This window comes from Dermacentor silvarum, chromosome 2 (assembly GCF_013339745.2).
Source record: "Dermacentor silvarum isolate Dsil-2018 chromosome 2, BIME_Dsil_1.4, whole genome shotgun sequence".
In the NCBI taxonomy this organism is placed as follows: domain Eukaryota; kingdom Metazoa; phylum Arthropoda; class Arachnida; order Ixodida; family Ixodidae; genus Dermacentor; species Dermacentor silvarum.
Genome location: NC_051155.1, coordinates 242,737,268 through 242,761,477, shown reverse-complemented (window position 1 = coordinate 242,761,477; position 24,210 = coordinate 242,737,268). Strand labels below are relative to the sequence as shown.

The following is a 24,210-nucleotide window of genomic DNA, read 5'->3' as shown; positions in this document are numbered from 1 at the left end:
GAGCTGCGAATGTTTGCGCTCAGCAAGCTCTGTGGACTGAAGTTGTCGTATCTTCTGTTCTTCCGAGAGCAACAGGCGGCGGATAAGTGCAGTCTTCAGGTGCTCATAGAGGTTGGCCGTTGGGGGGTTGGTAAGGATATCCCGGACCTCGTTGGCATAACGTGCGTCCAGGTGGGCGACGTAATCGTAGCGGGTCCGGTCTTGCGTGATGCGCGGTAGGGAGAACTGGCCCTCGACCTGGGCGAACCAGACCTCGGGCGAGTCCACGCAAAACGGCAGAAGCTTGACGGCGACACGCCAGGTATCGTATGAGGCAGCGTGCGGGATGCCTTCTGTAGGAGCAGTGACGTCCTCAGCGGAGCCGGCAGGCGTGGCCTCGGTTGTGGAGGCGTTGCGAGAATGCTGCTGTTGCTGGGTCTGCAGTTCCTGTTGAAGTTGTTGCACTTGCTGGCGAAGAGCGGTGAGGACTTCTGGTTCAGCCATGGCGGTGCAGTTTGTTCGGTTTTCGGGTCACCAGATGTGGGATGCCGTGTCGATGGAAAGACTCATCCCAACATGAAACGTTAACGACTGTTCATTAGCGTAGTAGCAGCGGCGGGGCGAGCATACCGCCGTTGCGCTCGAACGGTTAGCGAAGGAAGGAAGGCCTCTCGAGCTTGGCAGCTTGGTTTTATAGCCACCGTCGGTGACATAAGCCTCCGGTGACGCTGCGGTGGCGCTGTCCCTTATCGGAGGCATGGTGCAGCATGCAGCCGTGTCATGCCTGCTCGTAAGTGGCGAGGCGGAGGCTGCGCCGGTTTGTGCGAAGTGTGTCGCCACAGCAGTATTGATTACAGCACATCGATGTTCAAGCGCTGTCATTAAAAGCTACATCAAGCGAGCAGCGCATGAGCTCGCGCTGCAGTGTGATTCGCATGTAGTACGTTACTGCGAGCTCATATGCAGTGCATCAGTTATTTATCAGTTGCTAAAGGGACAGATGGCCGTTACTACACGCAGGCATGGCTACTTGTTAGTGGCATGCAATCAACAAATATTGCAGGAGGCCCACCATTTCGCGGCATGCTGAAGGAGCGCTGCTATCGCAGCGCGTAGCGTCGTGCGCTTGATTAGTTCCGTACACATTATGTCCGCTTATCGCTGCTGTGAATTCATTTATAGCAAGCATTTCTTCGCCTTTGTGCGCCTGAATCTAGCAGCGTGCAAACCTTACTTGAAGTTCAACTTCGTACATGATTCGCTTCACTTGCGATTGACACCGCGCTAAAACTTCGCTGCTTATTTCTTGAACGGCGTATACGTATTCGGTGTTACATAATTTCTTGCCCTTACGCAGCGTGCCACCCCTGAAAAAATCTTTAGCGCCCGATATTCGCTGCAAGCCATGGTACAACACAACCGAAGGTGGCGGGTCCATATTGTAAACGTGCTTTCCGAAGCAGACGACCGAGCTTGGTACTACCCAGTTTCGGATTGAGGGCGCTTTTTAGCACCATTTTTGCAGCGCCCCCTGGGCAATGCAGAAGCCCCATCGGAAGCAAGCATTTGCCGGCGTGGGGGCCGGTGCCACAGTCCAGCCGCCCCGGCGCCAGCTTAGCCCGCTCCCTGAAGTTTTGTTTTCTGCCGTTATCGAGAAGCGAGCGTTTGCCGGCGTGGGCAGTTTCGTTGGCCGGACAGGGCCTCCTGCCGCTGCATTAAGGGGTCTCTCCTATGCTTTGGCTCTGTGGCGGTGTCGGAGCAATGCCAGTCGGAGGATGCCGCCGCGTTATTTGACGCGCTGCTGAGAGCATTGTCGGTCCGCGGTATGTTCGAATTTACCGTAGCAAATGCTTTTGTGTTCGAATTACCGAGCCTTTTCGCCCACTCAAATACACATAACTTTGACGGGACCACAGCGTCAGTTCGAATAAACCGGCAGTTCGAATTAAGCATGTTCGAATTAACGAGATTCGACTGTACAGATAAATTATCCGACCGGGTTAACATCATTTGTAAGAACCAAAGCTGTTCATTCACTAATTATCTTAATTACATCAATGAATTTCTTAGTTACAAACTTGGCACATGTTTATAGGGGAAAGTTAAAGGGAGCTGTCCCGACAGTCTAGTTTCGTGTTTCTACATTGCAACATGACCATGTAGACAGAAATAACTGGTGTGAAATTATTGTTTGATTTACTTGATAACACTCTTAGCAGCGCGAAACATGGCTCTCCTAACCCCTATGAGCAGACAAATTTTTCGTACTCCAAAAATTCGGACTTGATGGATATTCCCGACTTCATAAATGCCTCCCCGTCAGGGTTCCCATAGAGCTAATACATTTTTGCAGCCAATTTTTCAGACGAATTTGGCCCCCAAACTTCGATTTTCTGGACTAAATGGCTTGTTCCGGGCCACACTACACAATCTTGGAGGCTGTTGTGTTGGATTTTCTGCTGGCTTGGCTTCCAGTAGCTCGTTCTTCAGCCTCCAAAATTGGGAGGCATGCACTATCAATAGAGCATGCATCATCCTCCTGTCTCGGAGGCCATGCCCTCTCTTCCTTGCCTGACAAAACGATCCAGCGAACAGCTCTTTTTCTTGTTTCTTCCTTTTTTCGGTCAGCACCATTGTCATAATCACTTAATGTGGAATCCATTTTTTTTTTCTTTTTAAAAAAATTGTTTTGGTTGCTATTTTGCACGTGTTGTATCCTCAGAGCACGCGGCTTCGCATTTGTGTGATCGGTGCCACCTATTGGGCTTTCGTGAAAGCCAAGTGGTGTGAAGAAATGTTATTTGTTTCTTCAATGTCCATGGCGATCTCCACCAATGCGATGGTGCCCTTGTTGACTGTATACCGAAACGACACTCTCGTGCAAATCCAAGCAAATCTGATCACCTCCAAGTGTAGTACGAGTCGGGGCATTATTAGAGATTTTTTAAGCCGCTCTTAAGCCTAATAAATTTTATTTTTTGGGGTGAACTTGTTTTTCGAACTATATTTCAGTCCCCGTGAAGTCTGGAAAATCGGTCGGCGACTGTAAAAGTATGATTTAAAATGAAACTGCCGTCTTCCCACAAGCTGATTTTATTTCAATTGGCGGTTTTTGTAACTTGTGAATGGGGGATGCATAGCCACTTCAACAGAAGGGGTAAGACAGACCATTATGGTCTATGGCGAAAATGGAAGAAATGTACTTGAAGAAAAAAATAAAAGATAGACTGATGAGCATGAGGCATGGCCAGCCTGTCTATTTATGATTGTGCGAGAAGCAGCAGCTAGAAATGCATGTAATGCCCAGTTAATGCCTGGTTACAACAGAACAGTTCTTACCTATTCTGCACACCATTGCTGCAGTCTCTCGGCTGCACATGAGTCTCCATTTTCCAAATATTGCAAATGCACAATATGTGCTCAGAATGTGCTTGCTTGTTTGTCAGGTCATCTAGATATGATCCATGGTGCACAAATATTGGACATTGAAAACACTGTCATCTATTGAGGTGCAGGCGTTTGGTACATTTGTTGGCAACATCAACTCTTTCACACTCTAAGAAAACCACTATGCTCAGTTTTCATTGTGCCAATGATACTCTGCTTCTGTGTGCAAGAAGCTGTTACCAGGACAGCTGTACCATTTTTGAAAGATTTTGGTCTCAGCACGTGCTCAGCACAGATTTGGGCATTCACAGCTCACCATTAGAAAAAAGTCAGTCCAGCACCAAATCTCAATGAACTACCAGTGTTGTCATGCTGACCAGTCAGCACTGTGAAGGAAAGCTATCTCTTGGAGCCTTTGCATATAATTTTTTGGTAAAAGAGGCTCCATTTATACGAAAGGAAACAGTGTAGAAAACCAGGCAAGTTGTTTTTTTTCAGTCTGCCAATTCACTGCAACACTTATTGAAAGTGAATCGTTAAAGGTTATTTTATCAACGTTGCTTGAAACAGTTCATCGATGTCAAATAAAGCTTTCCCTTGCTTCTATTTTCTGCAAGTATTTGATCCATGTTAAACATGTTTCCAAGCTGCTGCAAAATCAAGTTCTTCTGCTTCAAAATGGTGATTTTACAGAGATAGAGAAAGAAATAGAAGAGAGGAAAGGCAGGGAGGGTAACCAGACGCATGTCCGGTTTGCTACCCTGCACTGCTGCTGCATAAAGCTGTAGCCTGCTTCTACACCCTCTGTAGTTAGTTGTTCAGTGGCTCTGCTGTTGCGCTGCTGAGCTAGACATTGCGGGTTTGATCCCATCCGTGGCGGCCACATTTCAATGGGGGCAGAATGAAAAACCAGCGGTGTGCTTAGATTTAAGTGTATTTTAACAAAGCCCAGGTGGTCAAAAATAATCCGAAGCTCTGGCTACGGTGTGCTTCATAATCAGATTGTGTTGAATTTCTAATTAACCTTCTTCTGCCCCTGTCACATGCATGTTATAATTGAGGACATTTTGGAATACAATAGTACTACAATGAACATAAGTGTTCAATGTGCATAGGAAACAAAAGTTGTGTTTAGTAAATTGTTTATAAATACATATGTGAATCATGTGGTACTCACTTGGTTTTTTTGTTCACCTCTTACATTTTCTTTTTCTTCAAATTTGTGTAGGAGGCACAGGCTTACTCTGAAGAGAACGGGCTTCTTTTCATGGAGACGTCAGCCAAGACAGCAATGAATGTCAACGATATCTTCTTGGCCATTGGTGTGTATTGGCTTTATTTCAGTAATATTTGTGGTTCGTGTTAAGGGCTTTTGTTCATGCTTAATCAAAGAAGAGGATGTGTGCTGGTAGAAATTATGATGATATTCATAATTTGATTAGATGTATTGTCTGATTTAAAAGCAGTGGATGCATTTAGAAGATACAGTGGAACCCAGATTATACGATTTTGGGGGTACCACGCAAAACTGTTGTATAATCGGGGGGTCATATAATCGAAAAACTAAGAATATAGGTAGTGACGCTCAGTCTTACCCCAAAAACAGGTACAGACCGCCTGAATAAGCCTGCGGCACAAATCTGCACCGTGCCGTGGCAGGTAGTCTAAATTATTTTTTAAAATTTACCACATTTATTCGATTGTAACGCGAGTTTTCTTTAAGAGTTTCGTTGCTTGAACTCTACTCTCACATTAGTCGAATACAGTCGCCGACGGATTTTTTGGACTCCAAAAATTCGGACTTGTTGGATATTCTGGACTTCATAAATGCACCATCTGGGTTCCCATAGAGTTAATGCATTTTCGTGAGCGATTTTTTGGACGAATTTAGGCCCCAAAGCTCGATTTTCCAGACTAAATAGCTCTTTCGGAGCCAGGCAACCCGTTCTTGAAGGCCGCCATGTTGGATTTTCCGCTGTATAGCCTCCAAGATTGGGAAAGGCACGCAGAGCGCACTCCATCTTTCCGTCTTGGAGGCCATGCCCGCTCGTCCTTAGCTGAAAAAATGCTCTAGGGCATGGCACTTTTTCTTTTCTTTTTTTTTTTTCTTTTTTTGGTCAGCACTATCGTCATGATCAATTTGCGAGATCCGTTTTTATTACTTTCTTTTTTTCTTTCCGACACTCCGACATCACCACGCTAGCGGCTTTCAAGATGGTGTCGCGGTTTGCTTTTCAAGCGCGCCGTAGCAGACGACGCCAGCCTATAAGCCAATTGCAGGATTTTATTTAGTCACGTGCACTAAATGGGCGAATGGGGTCGTACGCTGGGACTTTTTTTCGGCACGGTATTTCTAAATAGCGAATAGGGGGATGAACGAAAATGTGGCGGGTAATTGAAGAAGAGTAGTTCTTTCCAACACTACCAAGATGGCCGCGACAGCATACGTCGTTCAGCAGCAGCGTGCATGAAAAAAGCTCCCTTTTTATGCTTCTTTTTGTCAAAATATAGCTTGCGGTGGTTACATAAATTGATATTGTGGCTAAAATATAGATCCATGATGCGGGAAACTTGGTCAGAACGTGCGACAGTGTTTGTATATTATGAAAATACCACTTTCAAGAAACCCATTTTTTGCGATTTTTTTGGTTTCTAAGACCCATGTCCCCCCTTAAGAAAAATGTCGCAGTTTCGCCCAAAAGGCGAAGCATCGATTGCGATAGCAAATTAATAGACAGCTTTACGAAGTAAGCATAGTAGTTTTATCGGCAGTATAAAGTTGTAAATATTCGCTTACTAACTAAATAAGCACAGTGTCACTCGCTCACAGGTAAACATGAACGTATCTCGCTCAATGACCGTGGAAACTCGTTAGAACGCTGGAGTGAGAAAGCGAGCCAGAAGCAGCGGGCAAATTGACCTACGCACTGTCTATTGTGTCGCTTCAACGCGAACGTCGAAAAAAAAAAAAAACAGCGCATACGAAGGTACCGGTACTCAGCGCGTGCCCTTTGTACCCATCGCAGATTGCTTTGAAGATGAGTCCTCCGCAGGCGCACATTCCGGCCACATAGCAGATCGCTTTCAAGATACAGTGCCTGCGTGGCAGCTCCGTCGGCTGCAGCCGCAAGAGCATAATGCACCTCCCCGTGCCCTGCGAGCGAACGAAGTCCGCGCGCTTCCGGCCGCCTTCCTCTCTCACATGCTGCGGTTGCCGGCTCACCCTCTCAAGCTTTCACCCGCACACACAGCGTACGGCGCGCGGCGACGGTTTTATCGCCGTTGGACTTTATACGGAACCTCGCGGCGGCGACGATGGCGACGGCAAAAATGCGCTCGGAGTGTCCAATAATTGCTATTCGCAATAAAATCCCTAATAATGCCCTGCCTTGGGCATCGCTTGGAGGCGATCAGATTTGCTTGGATTCGCACAAGAGCGACGTCGTCTCCAGTCGACAAGATGGCGATCTATGTTGGCAGAGATAGCCATGAAGAAACAAGCCACGTTTCTTCGCACCACTTGGCTCTCGCAAAGACACAGGAGGTGGCACCGATCACACAAATGCGAAGCCGCGCGAACACACACAAAGATGTGACAACAATGTCTCCGAGACACACCTGTGCATGGTTTTGCACCACGTGCAAAACTGCAATCGAAACTTAGTTTAGTAAGCAGTGCTGTGAACATCTCAGCCAAATTTTGCAGTCATGCGCGGCACATGGGGCTTGCAAGCGGAGTGCGAAGTCACCTTTTTCTTAAACACTCTTTTCAAATGAGACCTTCTCATCAGTTTCCAAGCTGCGAGCGCCTTGCAAATGTCGTCATATGCAAGATTCCCATAGATGGCTGCTATTGGTGGATAGCCGACGTCAAGAAGGGAGTTTGGATCAGTGCGCTTCTTCAGACTGTTACTATGTATATTTATTGACGCAGCTTTATAAACATGCTGAAGTAAGTGAAAGTCTGCGTTTTGAATTTCGATAATTGCGTATTTCCAGAAGAAGCCGACTGTCTGCTTATGCTCGGCTGCGGCCCCCGCGTAGGAATTAAACTTTGGCCACACTGCTTATTGGTGTTGTAGCCGTCTAGCCTCGCTAATTTCGATTAACACTCAACGAGCCTCAAACTATGCGAAACTTAATGTTGGACCACGTGTACATTTGCTAGTGCGCGCGCTCACTCCTGGTTGCTCCTTGCTAGACACCTTGGCAGACGTCGCTTTGCATTGAGCTATTGACAGCACTTCAAAATGAGCAATTTAGATGTGCCTACTTGCCTTCAGTCAAGCTGGTGCAGGAAAAAAGGTGGTCCACACTACGTAGCATGGCCAGACTGGAGCACATGAGCACGAGTGCGCACTCCGGCCCTGCCGTGCACATAGCAAACGTTGCACGCACTTGGGGCCGTATTCTAAAACGTTCCACTAGGCGAAATTTCTTTTTTCGCTTTCAGGTGCGTGCTGATTGGCTGTTTTAGCAAAAGTGGATGAGCTGATTGGGTGGTTGAGCCCGATGTCATTCAATTTTGCTCAACCAGCCAATCAGCGCGCGCCTGAAAGCGAAAAAAAAAAGAAATTTCGTCTAGTGGAACGTTTCAGAATACGGCCCCTGCATGTAGCTGTGTCTGCAACGTAGCATAGATACAGTCGACGTCCGATTTCCCGGACCCTCAAGGGACCGCGAAAACGTCCGGAAAATCGGGCAGTCCGGAAAAACGAATGCACGTGAAAACGCACCTTTTTGGTAGGTATTTTTCGCTGACGGAGAGGGTCACGGCCGGAGTACAAGATTCTCATTGCTATTCAGCCAATGCATCGTTTAGGTGGCTCTGAAAAGAGCCGTTTATAAAAAAAAAAAAAAAATACGCCGTGGCCGGCGCTACCTCATAGGTCAGCACTTGGGCGCAAAGAAGTCGCTTATTTTCTTTTGCACGGTCCGCTTGCCCGCGATCATGTCTGCCTCAATTGCAGTCAACGTCATGTTGCCGCTGTACACCGATGACAGTGTCATCAGTGCTCGCGTCAACTCCGAGCTCGTTGGCTGTGTAGGAGCTGGCTCTTCGTTCTCGGTGTCGGTGTCTCCGTAACTTGACGAATGATTTCGTCATCGGTCAACTCCGCACATAGCTCGAGGTCTTTGTCAGCGTCGGCGAAGCCCTCAAAGGTTATCCCGGCTGGAATCGACACGCCGGCAGCGCGCAGATCGTCGAAGGCAACGTCCGCAGATGGCAGTTCGTCACTTCGTCAGTTCGTCCACGGAGGGCAGTTCGCGGATGGCAGTTCGTTCAAAGGCGCGGACGAAGACGAAGGAGCAGTCGGTGCCATCGCTGTAAACGGCGAATCCGCTCGACGAAAAGCGCAGCACGAAACAGCTAGGAACTCGGTGGATGCTGAAGGTCGGGAAACATGATCACTGAAGATAGCGCGCAGCAGCAAACGATCAACCGCAGACACGACCGCAGAGCTGACAAAGCTGACAAAACAACACGTGAACGAACACAGTGAGGTTTGACTTGGCTAAGCTACGGCTGGCAACGGATTGACACGTGCGGTTTCGAGGTTACGGCAGCCGCGGCGCGGTGCGGCGGTGCTGCTGGCCACACCTGCGATGCGAGTATGGTGGGTTCGAGGATATGAAAACAACCAAAATGGCGGCGTCGGTGGTGACTTTGGGTCGGCGGTTAACAGTAAAAAGTCCGGGAAATCGGATGGCGAAGGCTATAAGCGTCCGGAATTTCGGACTTTTTAATACATTGACTCTATGGGGAACTTGACGGTGCCACAGATGAGTCCGGGAAATCAGGCATGTCCGGAATTTCGGGCGTCCGGGAAATCGGACGTCGACTGTACACCACGGCCAGTGTAGGGTGCCGTGACGAGTGCGCTCGCTGCAGCTTGCTGAGGACAAACGCTTTCTCTGAGTGGTCTCTGTGGGTGACACGGCTCCAGGCACGTGGCTAGCCGGCCCAAGCGCCAACGTCCAACTGGAACAGGTCGTCTGCGTCCCGAGTTACACACCTTCGAGGTGTGTCGTCAGGGTCAAAGTTCATTACGAAGCTTGTTATGGTTTCCTTTCAACACTAGTCCACAGTGCTGCATCTATTGCGTGCCCGATGTGCGAGATGCCAGCATACTCGCACGAGCGAATATGAAAAAGTTTGATTTAGCTCTTGGAAATTGTGACTGCCGTAGAAATAAGTGTGGAAGGAAATGTGCCACTCGATACGAGAAAACAGCGCCGTGCGTAGCTATCTAGTACACTGTAGCACAGCTAAGGTATGAGACACCTGCATTTTTTTTTTTTTTTGTTATAGACACTTGTTTACATTGTTACATTACAGATACTTTTTGTTAGCAGCCTTAAGGGGAGACGTGGGTCTTGAACTGGCAAAAAAATCTCTATAAAGTCGATTTTTGAAGAAATACATTTTTGCTACACTTACACATTCAAGAATGTCTCCGCGAAATCTAAAAGGTGAATTTAATCGGAAAATAATAAAAATAATCATGCTTATACGTGCCATGGTGAAATTACCGAGAATTGGCCAAAAATGTTCGAACTTCGCACCGTCACCAATTTGCGAACACGTGTTCGCAAATTGGTAATGCCATCGTAATTGGTAATGCTCTCGAAGGACCCCCACCAAGGAGTACGGGCTTTGTGCCAAGCTTGTGCTGGAGTGCTCCACCTGGGGTATGCGCGACAAGAGATTTTTTTCTCCAAGAGTGGCCACGATAACGCTGCTCGAAGTGAACGCCCAAGCAATGAAGGCCATGCAGAGCATTGGTGAGGGAGCAGCAGCCCTCTCAGACTTCTTTGCTGCGATGAATATTTCTCATCGTGGCTTACACCACAAGACCTACCAGGCCCATGTAAACATGGTTCAAGTGTGCAGCAGTGCTGCAACAGATTGTGAGGCCTCTAGTGTGGCCCAAATCAAGGACCTTTACAATGGCTTGTGCAACCCACCAGGGAACATCGATGCGATTTATGATGGAACCTGGCTGACACGTGGCCACAGTTCACACGTTGCTGTAGGGTGCATCATTGAGATGTGCACCAGGCTTGTCATGGACCACATCGTGCTGTTAAACTTTTGCTTGGGCTGCTCACATGGTCCAAAACGAAATGAGCAAAGGTACATGGCTTGGCACACAAAACATGTACCAGAGTGCCAGAAAAACATTGACTGCAATAACGGGCAAATGGAGGTGCAAGCTGCACTGCTCATGTTCCAAAGATCCCTAGACAAGTACAAGCTGCGTTGCACGACAATGCTCTCTGATGGTGACAGCAGGACATTTCACGCCTTGACCGAGCAAGCTGTGTACGGGTTACACAGCTTGCTCAGCTGTGTACGGGTTACACAGACAAGAAAGACTGCATAAACCATGTGTACAAGTACATGGGAGCAGCCTTGCGTGGGCTGGTTGACAAAAAGAAAGCCCAAGGTGAGCCACTTGGAGGAAAGGGACGGGTCACCTAGGACAGGATCAATAAAATTACGCATTACTATGGCTGGGCCCCTAAGGAGTCGCAAGAATGACGTGCCAGGCATGAAGAAGGCAGTTGAGGCTACCCTGCGCCGTATGTCAACTGATGATGCTCCCAAGCATGACCGTTGCCCTGATGGGCTAGAATCCTGGTGCAGCTACAACCGGGCTGTGGCAAAGGGCAAGAAACCCCTAGCACACAAAAACAGCCTGCCGAACTTCGTGTGCGAAGCTTTGGAGCCAGTGTTCAAGTGCTCTTGGAGCGGTGCAGCGACGGCCTGACTCAAAATGCCAGTGAAAGCCTGCATTCCGTGATCTGGGATCAAGCCCCAATGACTAAGCATGCCTCGCTGCACAATATGCAGAGGGCAGCGGCTCAAGCTATCTGCCGATTCAACCAGGGTGTGATGAGAAGCAACACTGCAATAGTCAAGAAGCTGGGCTATAGTGCTGGGAGCTCTATGGTGCGCCGAAGCCTTGAAAAGGATCGTTGGAGGCTTCACATGTCAAACAAGGATCACACAAACAGCAAAGAGGCACAAGCTAGCAACACTCTGCCTACAGTCCTGGGATACTATAGGTTTAGGTGTGGGGACCTGTGCTGAATGCACAATTCTGTGAGTGTACAAAAGATATGTTTTGTTAATTTGAATTCTGAGATTTTATGTGCCAAAACCATGATATGATTCCGGATTAATTTGGCCACGTGAGGTGCGCAACACAAGTACATGAACTTTTTTTTTGCATTTCACCTCCATCAAAATGTGGCCGCCACTGCTGGGATTTGATCCAGATTTTTTTGTTGTGGCCATAAACTTTCTGCAAAGGACATACTATTTCGTTGTGGCCATGAACTCTGCACAACTTTGTTTGCACAGGGATGCCATTTGTGTGCTTCCTGTTCACCAAGGAACTAAAAGAAATATGAAGTGGGTGGTGCTATCTTTCTGCATTGCTTTCAACGACTGTGCATGATGTTGCAACAAATATCTGTTATTTTTGCACAGTGGCCACATATATGTCATAAACTTGTTGCTGAAGGACAGGGCTACATGCTGATAATTCTTATTGCCATATCGCTAGTCCAGTAAAAGTTACTAAACTAAAAGTTCAGATTCGTTTTTCTCACTTTCAGTTTTTTGGATATCACACACTGCCTTACGGAGCATTTTCGTATGTTTTTTCTATGTTTGGTATTAATATATTTGTACCAAATGGATCTAGCCTTTGATGCTATTTACTTCTAAATTTGTCTGCCAAATTCTAATTGCCACTAATTATAAATGAAAATTAGCACAAATATTGCAATCAAGTTTGCATCTGTTTTTTCGCATTGTCAGGGGACTGAGAATAAAATTAGCGTCACCAGCTAGAGCAACTCTATGGCATTCTGGCCATATACTTTGCTTTTGCTTTTGACAAAGTAGATTTTTTATGAGCCCATAAGAAATTGACTGAATTTTTGTATTAAACACTTCGTATCATTTGTTCTAATGCAGATATACAAAATCTAATTAGATATTTGCAATCAGAAGAAACTGGACAATACAGTTAAATATCATCCAAGTTGCACCAAAATTAATTTTAGGACCCACATTTCCCTTTAAACAGCACCTAAGCAGACAATGTGTGCACTTGGTGGTGTTGCTATGACGTAGTCGCGGCATGCCGCCTCAGATTTTTCAGCATGCCGAGTGGGCAGCCGTGGGCTCGGGCTGGCTTGCATAGCCATCCTGGAAGACCAGAGACCAATTAGAGCTCGCTGTAGTTAGAGCATCTGGCATATTGAGAGGGCTTGTCATGTCACCCTGCGTTGGCCGCGATATGTACGCTACAGAGCAGTGGGGCCTCCAAGAGGGCAGAGATCATGCCTAGGAGTTGCACTTTAGGTCATGTGTCACTTCCAGCGAGCAGTAATGCCTTTTTTTTTTTAATCTAAAGCGGCTCTTTTTGCATGCTTTTCGCAACTCCCTCGCATATATATACTTCAAGCTCAAATTTTGCATGGAGGCTCCTCTATATTTGCATTACCTTAAACTAGGCTTTTTACAGTCCAAAATTTTGTTGCAGTTGGCCTTGAAGGAATACCAGCTGGTCAAAATTTATTTTGAACCCTCCACGATAGTGTACTCAAACCCACTGCACAGTTTCAGGATGTTAAACCTCACAATTTAATTTATTCTTTTTTACTCTGCTGAAGGTAAACTACCCGTATAATAGTTTTTCTTACATGAAGCTTGCAGTGCAGGAATTTTCTTCAAAAGAACAGGGGCTATGGGCTTGTTTCCGTCTGTCATGCTATATGCAACTTCAAGAATACTCCTCAGAAGCTCTTGTTATCTCCAATTGTTATCCTTTAAAGAAGCTGGCCAACTGGTACAGTCGACTTCCATTTATTTGACCCTGATAGGACCAATGAACTTGATTGAATTATCTGGCGGTTCAAACTAAACAAGATGCATAGAAAATGCCAGTACATCATAGATTCATTTGACAGTATTTGCTAGAATCTCGCATGACACCGAATCAAACGTGCGCCCATGTTCTGTGTGTTCAAAGGAGAAAACTAATGTAGAACTTACATTAAAGCTCCTAAACAAAGTAGAAATTTAACGCGCACTTGATATTTTTAGCTAGAAAATTATTTGTTGCACATTGACGGCCAGTTTTCTAAACCCAGCTTCACAGCACACTAAGTACACTTTGCCGAAATACGTACGTGTCATGTGATAAAGCATACGAATGCCACGAAGGCGGTTTTGGTTTTGTATCCGATTGTGCTATGCAGGTATTTATGGCCCAATGTTTTTGAGAAACAAAAGCCACGCGTTAGCATTGGGTACTTACTGTAATCAGACATTGTGAGCTACAGTTACTGCTTGAATATCTACCTAGGGCAGGCTGAAAATGGGCATTTTTGACAGATTTTCTTCTATGTTCAATGCATTCCTTGTATCCTAAGCACTGCCAAGACGGATGCAGCCGCTATTGTGTTCACCATTACGGTCACCATTTGGGTCAGGCCGCGTGTGCAGTGACCATCCAAGTTCGAATTATCCAGTGAAAGTAAATTTTAGGATCGAAATAATGAAATTTCGGGCCCGTAGAAATGCATGAGTCCTGGCCGGGACGTTTGGTCTGCATTGAATTAACGAAAATCTGCTGTAGCGTCGTGCAGTTACAGAGTGGAACATGAGTAATTAGCTTGGCATTCATAGCACCTATCACCTTGTCAGACATTATATTACGTTGGTTCATCCTTGAGAGCAACTGTTTGAAAGAGGTACTTTCAGTGTTTTCCAAACAGTAACACCGAGTTATATCTGGCGACTGTCTTTGCAGCCAAGAAGCTTCCCAAGACGGAGCAAGGCACTTCGACTGTTGGTGGTGGGGCCAGTGGCCAGGGTCGTCGAGGTGTGGACCTTAGCGAGCACCCGCAGCAATCGGGTGGCTGCTGCAAGTGATGCCCCTCCCACCAGGACCCTTTCCGAGCCCCGCCACATTGCCCAGGCCCCACCCACCGCCACGAGCAGACCTTGCTGCCCCCGAGCACTGTTCTGTGGCCAAGGAGGGAGGCGCCGCTGCTGCCGCCGACTGTGATGACGTCGAGGATGGAAAACAGAGGCGCCCCCTTTTGTAGCCCCCTCCAATTACGTTCTTTTTCTCTATCTGTACATACGCAGTATATATATATACATATATGTATACAGACGGGGTGTATAGGTATATATACTAACTGGAGGGAGTGGCTGCACTGGCACACATCTGCGAGCGTGGACGATGAAGTGTACGCAGGCACACACACCCAACTTGTTGCTTGAGGCGTGCAGCTCTGTTTTTCCTTTTTTGACCATGATCAGTTCCATTGTGACACTCTGGAGAGAAGAGAGAGCCTGCTCTTTTAAGGCAGGGGCAAGCTGCAAAGTGTGACACATTTTATAGATGAATGCTCCCTAGTTTGTTGTGGGTCTTTTTTTTTTCCTTTTTAATTTGTATGTATGCTTGTGTGTGGATGTTTCGCTGAGTGGTTCAGCAGTGATGTAGGGGAGCACCACTGTTAGCCTGGTTGAACTGTGAAAGGAAAGTGTGTGCTGAATCTTTTGATGTCACTCTCGGCATGCCCTTTCTTTTCCTTCATGAGCGTGCAAGTTAGCCAAGCTCGTGAAGTTGAGTGTGTGTGTGCATTTTGTTGTTGTCGTCCAGACGCTTGAGGCGGCGGCCTTTTGTGGGGCAGGCTTTCTAGGGTGGGGCACATAGAGGATGCTTTGCTGTAAATGAGGAGAATAGGGCAAGGACAGTGGGAATGGGTTCTCTTGTTCACTTTATTTCCTATAGCTCGTTTCACGACGACACACATGGACATGGCAGTTTTTTTTTCTTCATTCTCTGGCCCTAATCTCCTCTTGCTCTAGGAGCATTGTAGTTCTTTTTAAACCTGGGAACAAACATAATTGAGCCTTGAAGGCCATAGCCATATGCTGCACTTTCTTTCTTCAATGTGCTTCAAAGATTTTTCTTTGAACCCAAATTGTGTAAGTGCAAAAGAAAAAAAAAAAGCCTGGTCAAACCAGCTGTGCAGTTCTCCCTGGTCACGTTTTTGACATTACCATTGCAGAAAGCTTTTGCAGAAATACTGTTCTTCTGTAGGCACACTATATGTTTGTGAAATGTATGGCTTTGAAAGCCACTACAGAAGAGATGAGTGTGGTGTGCAGAGTTCAGGAAACATTGTCTTCAATCAATGACATTTGTCTCAAAGCAGGCCATTCAAAAGGGATCAGCAGTTAGCAGAGGGCTTCACAGTAGTTAATGCTGTGCTCACTTTGCTGCACACTGTGTTGCTGAAAGGACAGCAGTTGCATTCACGTCTTCTCGAGCATTACGCTCTAGCTTCTTTCTCCATAACCAACAGGCGTGGACTTTCTGCCACTGCACCACTGACTTATTTTGTGGAGCTACCAGTGCTTTGTACCTAAAATCAGCTGGGCGAATTGAATGAGCATCCCCTGGATGTGGCTGCCATTTTTGTTCCAAGTTTGACATTGTAACCACTTGTGCAGTAATGGATAAGTGAGTGTTTGTCTAATCTGGACCTGCCTGTTCTTGGGGAAAAAATGGCAGCTTCTCTGTTGCTTGTAGATAGCTCTGTTTCAGCATTGCCTGTTGGCTTTTTTTCTTTGGTACAAGTGCATACTTGTCGTGGTTGACATTGTCTACTCATCTCCCAGGAATTTTCATTTATGGCCACTGCTGAAGCATTGTAAGGTCCTAGGCTGGCCCATGGCTTATATACACAATGCTTTTATAAGCCTCATTCCTCAGTCAAGGTGTTAGTCTGCGCATTGTCAGACAGTATGCCTTGCAGTATTTCATTTGCCCTCCTTTTCACTTAGAAATGTAGGTATTTCACGAGGGAGTGCTTTGCCCGCACATCTCTTGTTCGCCTTTTGTTCCCTCATGGCCAGGTGCGGTGGCATAGCAAGCAGTTTTTAAGAAACCGTGCAAAAAGCAAGTAATCCGGGGATGTACCGTTGACCTGTCAGAAGGAATAAGTTTATTGTGTAGTTATGTATACATTACGAGGCTCTTGCTGTGTTGTCTATATTAATGTATGATGTTTATGCTGTACATAACGTTTGATATTAAAAATTAAAAAATGAAATTTTGAAGTGCACCATGGTGATTGTGTGTATTGTTGCTGCAGACTAGTTTATTGCGTTAGTAATTGTGTACATTTCACTAGATATTCTAGAAGCTGTTGTACAAGTTCTGTGGGCAAGCACGGTGCAAGTAACCATAGCGCTTGCATTTACTGCTTTATAATGAGTCACTAGTTTCACACAAAATACAGTACAACCTTGTTCATATGTTTTGGAAAGAAATGAGAGAACAGTTGTACTAACTAGGAGAACATGCGATCCATAGTCACTAAAAAATGTTACTCAACTGTAGTTTCCATCTATGTAATGTGAATTGTTGCTCGAATCTTTGCAGCATGAGATGTGCGGTCGTTTTTGCAGCTTCAGTGAGCTTATGGTTGCGTTCCTTGAATTGGGCCTGGGTCAGCAGCTTCTTTGAGTGGGGTGTTTTGGCAGGAAGTTTTGATCAAGTGCCCACTCTGTGGAAATCGTTGAGGCACGGGACGACGCGAGCTGGTGGGGCCCAAGTGACTCTAGACACACATTGTCGTTTTCATATTGTGCAGCGTTTTAAGACTGGTATTGTTTCAGTATATACCTCGGCAACCTTTGGTTTGCAGATGACATTGTTTTCAGCTACAATGGGGACAAATTACAACAAATGATTGAAGATCTTAACCGAGAAAGTGTAAGAGTGGGGTTGAAGATTAATATGCAGAGGACAAAGACAATGTTCAATAGCCTGGCAAAGGAACAAGAATTCAGGATTGCTAGTCAGCCTCTAGAGTTGGTAAAGGAGTATGTTTATCTAGGTCAATTACTCACAGGGGACCCTGTTCATGAGAAGGAAATTTGCAGAATAAAATTGGGTTGGAGTGCATATGGCACGCATTGCCAAATTCTGACTGGGAGCTTACCACTGTCGTTGAAAAGAAGTGTAAAATCATTGCAATTTACTGGTGCTAACATTTGTGGCAGCAACTTGAAGGTTAACAAAAGCTCGAGAACAAGTTAAGGACGGCACAAAGAGTGATGGAGCGAAAAATGTTAGGTCTAACGTTGAGACGGGAAGAGAGCGGTGTGGATCGGAGAGCAAACGGGGATAGCTGATATTCTAACTGACATTAATAAGAGAAAGAAATGGAGCTGGGTAGGCCATGTATTGCATAGGATGGATAACCGGTGGACCATTAGTTATAGATGGATACGAAGAGAAGGGAAGCGTAGTCGAGGACGGCAGGAAACTAGGTGTGGTGATGAAGTTAGGAAATTTGCAGGTGCAAATTGGAATCGGCTAGCGCAAGACGGGTAATTGGAGATCGCAGGGAGAGGCCTTCATCTTGCAGTGGACATAAATACAGGCTGATGATGATTTTATCAGGTCAGTGACGAGAAACCAGACGGAAACTGAGCTGCTAGACACCGGAATACGATGCTGCCAGAGCGAAACATGCTCACTTCGTGCCCCCTGCAGCAGGGAACGGCGGCGCCTTTGGGTTATGACATGCATTACGCTTTCAACCGTACTACGCCCCACACCCTGTCAAACAGGTAAGTGAAGATGCTTATCCCAGAAGTGTTGGCGGCGATAGCTGTAAATGCAGCGTGTGACGGACCTTGGATATTTGCTCGTACTGGAATGGGAACCCATGCGCGCCGGTGTGTTTGCGTGAGACGGGCAGGCGAGTATTGCGGGTGCTGCGGTGGGCGGCTACTGCTTTGGATGGTGCGCACATCCTGCCTTTTCTTGTTTACATTGGAACTAGTGGCTGGAAAACGTACCATATCTCAGTTTGGCCATGTACTGAACGTTGGTGCCGAAAGAATGTTCTCCGGGAACGTATGCACTGACAAAAAAAGAAATTCGCCGCCGATTACGATTCTGAGAGCAGCTAGATGTTTTGAATTCTTGATATACGAGGTCTGTTAGAAAAGTATCCGACCTTTGGCCGAAGAAAAAAAAAAAAAAAAACTGGGATAACTGGAGCGTTGGAGACCTAGGGCGCGATCTTGTACGCGTTCCAAAATGGAATGGAGGCGGTCCGTTCCATCGAGCCGCACACGATTGGTCAATTTGAACCGTGAGCCGCACACGATTGGTCAATTTGAACCGTGACTATCAAATTGACCAATCATGTGCGGCTCGATGGAACGGACGGCCTCCGTTCCATTTTGGAACGCGTACAAGATCGCGCCCCTAGTCACCCTTAAAGTAGTCTCCTTGGGACTCCACACACTTCTCCCAGTGGTGCTGCCGTTGGAAGCATTCCGAGAAGGCCTCTTTCGGAATGGAGTTTAGCTCAGCTGTCGTTGCAGCCATAATGTCCTCTCTTGTCTGAAATCGCGCTCCTTTCAATGGCCTCTTGATTTTGGGAAACAGCTAGAATTCGCAGGGGGCCATATCAGGAGAGTAAGGAGCCTGGTAAACTACGAGTCTGGTTTTTCGCCAAAAAAGTCTCAATCAAGTGCTAGGAATGTGCAGTAGCATTGTCGCGATGGATGCGCCAATTTCCTGTTGACCACAACTCCGGTCTCTTGCGCCGCACAGCATCACGTAGGCGACGGAGGACATCCCTGTAGTACTCTTTGGTGATTGTTTGACCCTGTGGTGCGGCCTCGTGGTGTACCACACCGCGGGAGTCAAAGAAAGCAGTCAGCATCACTTTGACGTTGCTGCGCACTTGGCGGGCCGCCTTTGGTCTTGGCGATGTGGAATGCTTACACTGTGACGACTGGGATTTGGTTTCCGGGCTGCCGGGTCACTGCGGTATCTCCGGCAACTACCTCGCCGACGAAGCCGCTAGGAAAGCACACGAAGGAGCAAACCTTGTTTCTGTGTCTTTATCGAGAACTGATGCAGACCAACACCAAAACAAGCTAGCGCACCGTATGACATTGTAGAAGTGGCACACACCTCAATTCACCCAGCATCGGTTGCATTCTCTTGACCCATCTATATGCAGCTGCGGCTGTTACCTGGACTTCCGCGAAGTGAGGAAACAATGCTGTGCCGCTTACGCTTGGATGTTGCATTCACCAATGCATACACCTGTTTCATTGGAATGGCTTATAGCGCCGAGTGCAATGCCTGCGGTGTCGAGGAGACTATAGAACACCTACTGTGCTACTGCTCATCGTTTGAAAACGATAGAGGTGACCTGTGCGCAGCTCTAAATCAGCTAGATAAAAAACCATTCACCTTGAACAAGATCTTGGGACCACAACCTCGAATATCGCAGCTACAGAAGGCCACAAAAGCGCTGCTGCGATTTTTGAAAACTACCGGATTGAGCGACCCTCTGTGATCCGGACTGAGTGACCGTCAGTGATAGAGCAGAGATCTGTTGCTACGTCGGCGATATCCACAGCGTACTTTCTGTTCTTCTCTTAATCTTTCTCTCCCCTTTTCCTTCCGCCAGTGTAACGTAGCCAACCGGGCTACGTCCTGGTTAACCTCCCTGCCTTTCATTTGTCATTCTCTCTCTTAAAGTAAAATATGCGTCAGAAAAAATGTCACAGTTTCGCCCTAAGGGCGAAGCAATGAATGCGATAGCAGCACAACACTGTCATACGAAGTAAGGTGAGCGGCTTTGGTAGCAATATGAATTGTAGTAAACATGAGCTGATTAAGTAAGCAGGTGTGCTGCGGCGTAAGTAGACCGACATGAAGAGAGACTCGATGACCACGAGAAGGCGCGTGTGAAACGGTGGTGTTGATGAGAAGCGCTTACCGTGGGCAGCGCGTGCGAAGGGACACACCTGTAGTGCTGCACTGCCGAACTGGGCAGCATTGCATGTGTAGCGTGCGTTGGAAAGTGTGGCCCGACTATTACTAACTGAATGAACAAGCGTGGTGTGAGCGCGCACAAACAAACATGAATAGATCACACTGAATGACTGCAGCCAACGACTGTCAAAACGCTGGCAGCGAGCGCATACGCCGCGCAGCGGGCGAAGGTACGTGCGGTCTATCGCTGCAACGGAAACTGAGCGGCGAATGCACGGCGCATAAAGGTCAGAGCCGTGTGGAGATAAAAGACGGTGCGGGCGAGCGAGCGACGAGCGCGGTTGTTGGCAGTTAGTTGGCAGAGTAGAAGTGCGCCCCCCCCCCCTGCGCTCCCTCCGGCGCTGGCTTCCCGCTTCCTTGCTTGCGCGTGGGTGATTGAGTGCGTTCGCTCTCCGTGATAGCGCTCGTCCCCGCACGCTTCCGCTCGGGCATACGGCGCGCGGCGAAGATTTTATCTACAGGGAACCTCACGGCGACGGCGACGGCAGAAATCCGGTTGAAGTGTCCATATAATTACTATCGCAATAAAATTTGTAAAGTACGACTTAAGGGCCGTTTATAGTCCGACTTAACGTGAGCGCGCGCGCACGCTACGTCACGTTGGCGAAAACGACCCCCTCTATGTCGGGCGCACCGGCGCAGCCAACGTAACCGGCGGCTTCGGCGCGCCCCGACGTGCCCGGCGCCGAATTGGCTCCTGACCCATTCGCGCGTCGGTCGCGTCGACTGCGCCGACCCACAATGCCTTTCGCGCGAAGAAATAAAGGCGCCCACGCCGCTTCGCCGATGGTTTAAAGCGGTGCGCGGGCTTGGGATCGTTCTGCGCATGCTCCGAAGATAACAGCCAACGGCGTGCGCGTCGGAGTATAGCGTTTCGGCTGGCGCAGCGTAACCTGCGTAGCGTGACCGGCCGCAAATGACGCTGGCCCGCGCGCCGGAAACGTCGGACTGTAAACGGGCCTTTACACACAACCTACAGACATTATAGCGTCGGATTGTAATTTGAATATCCGAGAAAACATAATTCTGTTACGCGTAAACTCAAACGCAAACCCTTTTTCCAGCTGCCGTTTGAGGTGTGTCTTAGCGGGAGCGGCGCGCCCCGCTTGGTTCCTTGCAACACCATCCATGGATGGCGCCCGCCTCCGCGCATCCGCGGCATTGGCGGCGCCCTCCGTGCGTGGGAAAGAAAAAAGAAAGAACCAGAAAGCTTGTCTTCATAGCGTTAGCCGCCAACGTTTCCAGCTAAACATTACGGTTATACTTAAGCTGCAGTTGCCGGGATCTTTGAATGCTATCGTGTTCCACTCTTAAAGGCGAAACTTAAGCGTCCTCCAAGTTTTTTCACCTTTTTGGCGTTTGTACGTCTATAAGTACCTTGATACCCTACGCTACGCTACTGACGTATAGAAACAAAAAAAAAAATACATTGTGTGACACATTCTTTATAAAGATTGTTACGCCTGTAGGACGCGTGCAGCCTATTGAGTACGTAATATGCAAATTAGGCACTGAATCTTAGTGAGGGACGATTACGAGTTTGTAAAAACGAACACGTAGTAAAAAAAATTCACCGACGATTACGATACTCCCTAATGTGAATTTTGAGCGCAGCTGTTTAGATGTTCTGAATTTGCGATATTTTGTGGCAAGGAATTCGATTCTGAACGACAGGGTCCTCTCGGCGGCGGCGCTGAGCCTCTGTTCGCGTTTAGAAGCAGAGACAGACGAAGCATTTACGCCGATTGCGTCTCTCATTGTTCAGAAAGAAAGCGTGAACACCGGAACACGTGGCTCGCGCAGAGCGCATTCTCTAGAGGGGGCGGCGGCGGCGCAGGCGAGGTAGCGCATGCGCAGTGGGTCCGAAGCCCGCGCCAGCGCTTTGTTTCCGCGCTGGCGGCATGCCTGGTCGCCGCCCGCGATGGAGGAAGGAAAAATATATTTGTCTATGCGTGCGCTTTAGCGTGAGCGACAGGCTGAATCCACATCCAGTAGATATAGCTAGACGGCAGGCTGCGAAATCTCAAGCAAAGGCAAAGTTGGCTGCTGAAACACCGGAGCAAAGGGAGGTCGGGTTAGCACGTTATAGAGAAGCTTACCAAGCGCGGAAACGTGCAATAGTGAAACACTGTGTGCATAGCCTTTGCAAAACCAAACAAAACAGACCTTTCGCTCGTGATAACTATATTGCCGCGAGACAGAAGAAGAAGACCGGCACCGAAGCAGAGGTCAGCATTAGGCCGGCACTGAAGAAGAGGAAGTAGAGGTTGCCTCGCTTTCAGTTTTAATTCATGGCATTATTATTATATATTATGCAGTTCAGGAAAATTAATCTGTCTGTTCTGATTACTAAATTGCACATTAACTGTAGTTTCAGAATCCATATCTAGAAGTTCAGGTGCTCAATTCTTGGCCAATCCCCCGAAGTGGGTACGAGCCATGTGCTGAGGACATCATCATAATCATCATAATCATCATCATCATCATCATCATCATCCTCGCCATCTTGGCTGGTTGCTGCTACGCCTGTGATACTCGCCTATTTTGTAAATATTTGTAAATATACGTTTTTGCGCAACATTTTCTGGTGGAGGTGCTGGGTACGCTGCCTGTTCATCCCCATCACCCAAGCACGGAACTCCGAAGTGGTCGCCGCGTTGTTCCCTCGGTGATGGCCACTGAAGCACGCACCGCGCCGGAACCTACCGTGCAGCAGCCGTCCCCGCCGTCTGTCATCTTATCGCTTCCGCAAGATCCGGGCACCTTCTCTGGCACAGATAACGTGGACGTCGAGGACTGGATTTCATGGTATGAGCGTGTCAGCAAACAGAACAGATGGGACGATACGCTTATGCTGGCGAACGTGATATTTTATCTGAAAGGAACCGCGCGCGTCTGGTACGAGACGCATGAACACGATCTGACCAGCTGGGACCTTTGCAAAGAAAAACTGCCCTTGGGCCGTGAACTCGCCGCTAAAAAAGAACTTGGCTCCCGTGCGCAGTCATCTAGTGAATCATACATTTCGTATATTTAAGATATTCTAGCGCTTTGGCGTAAAGTTGACGGTAACATGTCCGAAGCGGAAAAGATCGGACACATACTCAAAGGAATCGCCGATGACGCATTCAACCTCTTAGTATTCAGGAACTGCGCCACCGTGGATGCTATTGTGACAGAGTGTCGGCGATTCGAACAAGCTAAATCCCGCCGTATCGCCCATTCCGCCTTTTTCACGGCGCTACGGCGCATGCGCCCTGCCCAGGCGGATTAGTCGCGAAACGTTTTGGAAGGGTCGCGCGCGCGGCCGTGTGCGGCCCCGTCTCGGGGGAAGGTCCCCCGAAAAAAAAAAAAAAAATGCGCTCGCACGCGCGCTACTGGAAGTGGAAACTCGTGCTGTGTACTTCGTTGAAACTTAACTGGTAGCTCGACGTCGGTGCGGTACCGAAAACGTGCGTAGCGTAAGACTGCAACTCCACTTTTAACAGAAAGCGGCGAGGGCTTCGTCCAGACTGCACAGGGAACCACGTAGTTGCCGCCTTGCATTGATGGCTGTAATAGCAAATTTATCGATAAACCCCTGCGTTACACTTGGCCTACACTTAAAAACACGTTGCTGACGAAGACTTCTTGCAGCGTAGGTCCTCGCTTGCTGGTTCGTGTGCCCGACTTCACGTACTCGTTCAAGACGCGGTAACACTGGGTCGATACGAGACCGACAAGACGCGGACGCTTACGATTGGCCGACCATTCAGCACTGTGTCGCGGAGACCATTTTATCATACCAGGCCTACAAGACGTAACCGACGAGCGCGAGTTGTACTGCGACGGGTTTTCTTGTCGACGGCACCGATAAAATCAGCGTGCCGACCATCATTCGACCGAACCCCGCGCGATCGGCCGTCGAACCGATAACGCGATAGCC

General features: G+C 47.8%; 1 protein-coding gene across 2 annotated transcripts in view; it reads left to right on the top strand.

Annotated features, from left to right (window-relative positions):
- LOC119442997 (ras-related protein Rab-5B) overlaps positions 1-16,533 on the top strand; it is a 31,930-nt gene extending 15,397 nt beyond the window's left edge. For both annotated transcript variants that reach the window (XM_037708104.2, XM_037708105.2), the window contains exons 4-5: positions 4,595-4,688; positions 14,202-16,533. In XM_037708104.2, the coding sequence (XP_037564032.1) occupies positions 4,595-4,688; positions 14,202-14,323 (216 nt within the window). In that variant the 3' untranslated portion in view covers positions 14,324-16,533. The remainder of the gene's footprint in view (positions 1-4,594; positions 4,689-14,201) is intronic.
- Positions 16,534-24,210: the final 7,677 nt, after the last annotated feature.